Below are 7419 nucleotides of genomic sequence, written 5' to 3'. Positions count from 1 at the left end.
GGTGACATGCTGTCGGTCGTCATCTCGGTGCTCTCTCGTCTTCTCTCTCATCACTCTCTCTCTCTCTCTCTCTCTCTATCGTCTCTCTCTCTCTCTCTCTCTTCTTCTCTCTCTCTCTCATGAAACTGTTGTCTAATGAAACATGGTGTCCATGTAGGGAAAATTTTTGTTTGTAATAAGAACATCTGTTCTGGTATAAATGGTGAAATGTGTATACTAGATCAATGCTAATGTAGGCAGGAGGAAAGTTGTAGATTCTGATAAAGTAGCCAAAGCCAAATCTGTCATTGGATTACTGTTGTGAAACCCTATTTGGTATTCTAATTCTTGTGTTTAAACGCTGCTAATTAGCATAATTAAAAGAAAAAGATTTTCATAAAAAATTATTTTTTTATGACACATTTTATCTTAGATTTACATTGGGCCTCAAGTGCTTTTTGCATTTTTTGTAATAGTTTTAGCATTTTTTTCATTTATTTAGACTTCTTAAGTATCTTTGGAATATATTTAAAACCAGTCATGTATAATTACAGTATCTATATATCATTGTTTGATAATTTCATTGCAGGTTCTCTTCCCTTTGCTTGACAAAGTTCGACAGCTCTCAGACTCGGCAAGTACTGATAAAGTTGATCAAGGTGGTAACATCTTAATTCACCATTCACGCAATACTCAGCAGAAGCAATGGGCAGAAACCCAGGTATGTTTCTTCATTTTTTGTGATCCTCCTGTAACTGTAAAATGTCTTATTGTGTATAATGTTAATAGTTTTTTTAATATTCTTTCTTTTGGCAGGACTGCTTTAATCTTGCCAAGATTTGGTAACATTACCTCTCTTTGCTCTTAACTAAATATTTCTTGGTTATACAACCAGCTAATTTTTTTATCTCCTGCAGAAATTTATAACTTACTGTGGAATATTCATGTCCCGTAAAAATTTTTTTGTTTCTTGGGTTGGTTATGTCTTTTCATTCCTTTTACTATATATACCTCCATTTATATTTCTTTTTCCATCTTACTTTCCAACCTCTCCGAACGATTTATAGTGCACCTGCGAAGTTTCTCTCCCGTTACACCGCTCAACTCAAAGCTTTGTACAGTCAATTTTTGTTTTAGCACTTTGCATTTTAGCCCCGAATCGTATACTTTGTGTCTTTTAGCAGAATGTTTACCACACTATTTTGCAGGATATGAACTAGACTTTGGTAAGATTGATATACCAAACACAAATATTTTCATAATAACAGCTTTTGCATCTCAAATTTTTCAGGTGTTAACCTTGTCAGGTGTAGCTAGAGTATTCAGCACCAAGCAGAAGATTCTTCAAGGACTTGGTGATTTTCCTCGAGCGTGGGCATTGTTACTGGATTTCATTCACACAGCAGCACTCTCCAAGAGTAATGAAGTTGGTATCAAACTATTTGTAAGATGTGATGTGGTCGTGCAATATACGAATATCTTACCCACTATTTGGTAGCATATGCTCCACTCCTTGGCAAGGAGGAGTTGGGAATAATACAAACCCTGGTGTATTGGTTTGTTATTGGACAGTCAAAGTTTCTCTTTGGTTCCCTATACAATGGTCATTCCATATATCATTGTACGCCACTCAGGTTCTGAGTGGTTAGATATCAATTTGTCTAGCTTCTCAACCGGCTTCAGTCCCTCTCCAAGAACCATTTCTTTTGAGAGCTGGACTGGTGGGTAGGCCCCCTGCCGGTCTAGGATGTCTTATACCTCCCTCCAAATATGAGTCTATCCTATTGTTAAGACCGAAGGTTTGTTCGCATATGAACAAATGACAAATTTTCTATGACAATTTGTATTTTTCATAACTACAAACCTGAGGTCTTAACGTTATACTGCCCACCTCTAGCCGCCCCTCTGTTTGTTAAGTCATCCTGAGTTGGGAAAGACTGGCGTAGCGGTGTCGTCCTTGACCAATCCTGGCCCGAGCTACGCATGCGTTGCCAGATATCGCAAGATTCCTTGGTTTCATCTGCTTGTTAACCGGATCCAGCTAGGCGCTAGAAATTATCCTATTGTTAAGACCTCATGTTTATAGCTATGAAAAATGCAAATTGTCATAGAAAATTTGTCATGTTGCTTAAAATAAGTACTATACCTTTATAATATTACTCTCTTATACAAAATTTGTACCTTCATGCTCCCTAAAATGTTAAAACTCAGGATTGCTTATTCTTTGGTTCAGGAAAAAGACTTCCCACTCAACTAGTAACAGACTAAGGGCTTTACTGTTTCAAGCACAATACTGCCTAAGGTAGTGAATGGGTAAAACCAAATTGCACTTTTATTGCGCTGCATCAATCCCATCCTAAAGGGACAAATTGACATAACACTAAATGAAATTGCAACTGCTGCTCACATTATGACTGTTCACCTTAAATAAAGATAGAAGATATGGAGCTAGTTCTCATGCTCTAGCTTACCAAATATATCACAGAGGACCTTTTGTTCTTTGAAAAAGATGTTTAGGTTTCTAAAAACACAAAAGAAAATGTTAACTTTACCTCTTCCTGGTTTAACCTTTGACAAAGAAAGCTAGGCTTTCTAAAACCACAAAACAAAAAGTTAATTGTACCTCTTCCAGGCTTAGCCTTTGACAATGACATCTAGGTTTCCTATAATCACAAAAATGGTTAACTTTGCCTCATCCAGGATTAACCTTTAACAAAGAGGTTCTAGGTTTCTAAAAGGATAACTACTCTTCCAGGCTTAACATCGGATTAACCCTTAGTGGATTGATGTGCTCACGTGAGTAGCAATACAGCCAGTCCCCAGTTATCGGTGAGTGTTCCGTTCTCGGCAGGGTGCTGATAAGCAAAAACTGCCATTAACCAAAACTCGGCAATTTATGGCACATATGTCACCAAGTTTCGGTTAATGGCACTGATAACTGGTTAATGCCACCTCTGTTAGGTATGTTATGGCACCATAAGTCTATTGTGCTGGTAACCGAAACTTGGCCCGTTATGGCGCCAGAAATCACTGATTTTATGACACTAGACAAGCGCCCTAAAACTGGATCGCCATTAACCGAGTCTGCCGATAACTGGGGACTGCCTGGAGCAGGTTTTGGGTGGATGACGGAGTGACTCATGATGAGTAATAGTATTACATGCCATCAGTTTGGGGGAATTGAGCGGGAAAGTGGTGCAATTACTTTTATAGCTCATAAATTTACTAATGGCAACATTTAGACTTGCTAAGATGAGAGACTGTGGCTCAGGAGCTTAGTTGTGGTCTTGACTTCAAGGGAGGATGTACTGCTTCTCTATCTCTCATGACATCTTTTTATAAATTATCTCATAATTATACCAAGGGGTTGCTGTTGATTTTAGTTCTTATCTTTTATGGTAGTATGTTTGTTATAGATGTAATTTTACAAAGAAAAGTGCAAGGAAAGATTAAAAAAAAAAAACATATAAATCCTAAAATGTTACTGCATCTTTATTCTCGGTAAGTTTATGCACATATTTTACAACAAATATGCTCAGAATTTTTTACTGAATTTATATCTTGCCTGTTTTGATATCAAGTGAGCTGTAATTATAATTTTACAAAATAAAATAAATTTATTTATTAGAGTTATGGCACCATAACATACCTAACAGAGGTGCCATTAACTGGTTATCGGTGCCATTAACCAAAACTTGGTACCATAAGTGCCATAAATCCCCGAATTTTGGTTAATGGCGGTTTTCACTTATCAGCACCGTAGCCTGCCGAGAATGGAACCCCCCTTCCATAGAATGAGTGAGTCCTCTTGCAAATAATATTTAGATAGGTTCCACAGAAGAATCTGTGAATAGGTGAGTCCACAAATCTCGAGAATGCAAATACTGGGGGCTCACTGTACAATGCTCCCCCACTTTTATGCGGGAATAGGTTCCAGAACCTGCCGTGGAAGTGCAAAAATCCCCTCTAAAAAAGCTTGTACTATCTGGATTATAACTGCCAAAAACCCACTACCCCTTAAACTAAAATGCTTATAACTGTCTATTTCAACTTTTCACTGCTTAGTTATAATATCTTTTCAAACAAAAATACACCCCCCAAACCATCATTCCAGATATCCTGAGACCTCTTAGATTATTACCATTTTACAACTTACTCTTAATATACGTATACAGCCTCTAAAATCCTTATAACAATGATTTACTGATTTTAAAATATTACTAGTGTAAACAGCAAAATATCTATAAAATGTTTAATGCAAATTAAATATAAAACTGTCTTAAGAACATTTGACAACTAATCAAATTACCTGTGCACTGTATACATAAGCCACTTTCTCTCAGCACTTAAGTACTATGCTTTTTAAAATTGTCACTAAATTGCTTTTTCTTTGGTATAACACAATTTTTTCACTATTTTCAAGGTTATCGTTCCATACTTTCCTCGGTATTGCAGCATGTGTTTTTAGATCTCGCAGAGGATCAGCACTGTAAGGTGTTGAGATTGAAGCCCCTTCATCTCTATACCAGTCTCTCTCGGGAGTTTAGATGCATGCTTAAGCTTGATCTGAATTATTTACAATGAAAGCTTTTATGTAGCACTATCGGCAGTTAAAAGAGTAAATTTATTGCAAGCATCCTTCTTTAAGCTGTTGTAAAGGGAAATGCTATTTTATATTTTTGCCTTAGAGCTGAGTGTAATGTAAAAGCAATTGAATAGTCATTGTTCAGTCGTTCTCATTTGTATGGGATCTCTCTTTTTTCGATGCCCATTAGCTTGTAAGGACTTCTTAAAGGCAAAACACTGACTTTTTACATGCCCCTTTTTATTACAAAAGAAGCATGTCATACCTCTCAACTTTTCAGGATTATAAATGTTATATCCTCTGTTACCTCTGTTAGGAGAAAAGCAGTTATTATTAGGAGAAAAATTATTGTTATTATTCTGCCTCCTGGGTTGACTTCTATTAACATATATTTTAAGCCTACCAGAAACTGTATTATTAGTATTATTATTACTACTCCAACCTGTCCCCAACTCATTTTTATGGGACAAATAATGCTCATCGCTAGCAGTGGCAACCTCCTCCTGCAGAGTATCAATTTATAACTCTTCCAAAATGTACCTTCAATTTTTCAGGCACACATCTTTTAAACTCCTCTACGTGCACCAACTCTTTCAACCTTTCAAAGTCGTTGACTTCTTTCGACTTCAACGAATCTTCATCATATTACTTCTTACCCTTAGCAAATTCTATGAACGTCTGTTCTATATCTTTTTGCAAGTTTCTAAAGTGCTGTCTAAAGGCCTTGGGGACAAGCTCATAAGCCTTCAACACAATGGCTTTCACATTTTCATAGTCGGATGATAAACTTTCATCCAGCGTAACATAAACTTTCTGAGCCCTACCTATCAGTTTACTCTGGATAAGTTTGGTCTAGTACTCCCGTGGCCACTGCAGCTTAGCAGCAATTCTTTCAAATGAAACAAAGAACTCTGCCACACTACACTCCTGAAAATTCGGTACAAACTTGAGTGCCTGAGCCAGATTGATAGCAGGTGTTACCAACCTACTTGGGGAAGTTGGAGAGGAAGTAGGATACATTACACGCATTTCTCTCTCTCTCTCTCTCTCTCTCTCTCTCTCTCTCTCTCTCTCTCTCTCTCTCTCTCTCTCCTCTGCCCTAAACTTTTCCATATTGAACGCTAATGTTTTTAATTCTATTTGCTTATCCAAAGCTCCACAGACACTTCATATCCCCCCTCTGCCTTCACTGTATTGATATATTCATACACCAACAACAACAATAGACCCTTCTGTACTGATACATCAAATTACGTATATTTCAAAATGTTGAACCACATGCTCCAACTCATGCCTATCCAACTCTGCCAGCCTTGCTTGCCACCCCTCTCCACTGAGAAGCTCCAATACATTAACGATCAACATATTGTTGATAAATAATTACACCCCAAAACAATACCACAAGAAATACATGATACAAGGAGCTGAAAAAATGTTGCCAAAAACAAAATCCCAAGAATTAACCTTGCACACTAGTGAACACCCACAGGCACAAAATATCGTCAAACGGTCACCGATTTTTGATGGCAAGTTTATTCACCACAATATACGCTTGGAAAATTACTGAAACCAGTATTCACAAAACAGGATACGAAATTCACAATGAGTGAAATTGTACCACAATACCTCAAACCAAGGTGTGTAAAATTAATTCAGATTGTGAAAATAAACATTATAAAGATTACTTCATTTAATCCATAAATATCAAGACAGAAATGACACTGAACCTCGAAATACAAAATCAATATGAAAACCAAATATTCTTAATTAAACACAGCAAAACATACACATAACTACTAACAGAATGCAACACACTCAAACACAAAAAGGAGGGGTATCCAGAAAGGAGGAGAAAGACAAAAAGAAAGAATATCCCAACAGATATACATTAGAGTAACCTAAGGTGGTCTTTTGCTTATAAAGCCATGATCTTCTCAAATCAACAGATCTCCACGTCTGGAGACTAACACAGGGTGGCTGGAAGATAAAGGCCCAATCACAGCGCTGGTTACACTTCCGTGAACACACGGGCCATGATCAAAACAAATTGTTGCGTATTATACTCATAAAAACGAGTTATAAATACCATACCATTGGACAGTGAGATCTCCTTGGCTTTAATAACTGGACCAAGGGCGTAGCAGGATGATCGGAAGATAAATCCTGAAGCAGCAGGCAAGTGCGGATCCAATCTATATGTGTAGGGTGTAAATATCCTCAAAGCAGGAATCAATATCAAAGCAGCGGTCAAAGCAAGTCAGTAAAGTGCCCGGGCTAAGATCCAGAGAACAACTGTCTCAAACTCCCACAGGAATAGTACACTACCCGTCAGCCACCCCTGGGGTTGTGGGGGGAGGTTGGTGAGAAAAGCATCACACACACCCTCAAAACATGAAAAAACACAGAACATTCATTAGCCAAAACATTAAACAAATAAACCACCAGAGAGGAGGAAAACAAGCTACCCTCAAAATATGAAAAAGACCAAACAGTCATTAGCCAAAACATTAAACAAATAAACCACCAGAAAGGAGGAAAACAAGCTGACTGACTAATACAATATTTTTAACATTCAATATTTAACCAGTAACATTAATCAAATATAATTAAATGACAAGATGACACAGTATAAGACTTTTGTTTATTTTTATTGCAGCAAAATTCTGTATTAATACGTATTATGTAGTACATAACATCATCAGTTTCACTTCAGAACTTATAACATGCCCAAGGGCCATGGATTCTCAGTCCAGTTGATGTAGTCACACACACACACACACACACACACACACACACACACACACACACACACACACATACATACATACATACATACATATATATATATATATATA

At 37.2% G+C, this 7419-nt stretch overlaps 1 protein-coding gene across 1 annotated transcript in view; it reads left to right on the top strand.

Annotated features, from left to right (window-relative positions):
* Nucleotides 1-7419, top strand: part of LOC135222605 (protein MON2 homolog) — a 325482-nt gene that overhangs the window by 212727 nt on the left and 105336 nt on the right. Inside the window, 2 exon segments of the mRNA XM_064260699.1 lie at nucleotides 569-700; nucleotides 1271-1405. Coding sequence (XP_064116769.1) covers nucleotides 569-700; nucleotides 1271-1405 — 267 coding nt within the window.

The sequence above is a fragment of the Macrobrachium nipponense genome, chromosome 8 (genome assembly GCF_015104395.2).
Source record: "Macrobrachium nipponense isolate FS-2020 chromosome 8, ASM1510439v2, whole genome shotgun sequence".
Lineage (NCBI taxonomy): Eukaryota > Metazoa > Arthropoda > Malacostraca > Decapoda > Palaemonidae > Macrobrachium > Macrobrachium nipponense.
This window is presented reverse-complemented; position numbering and strand designations above follow the sequence as displayed.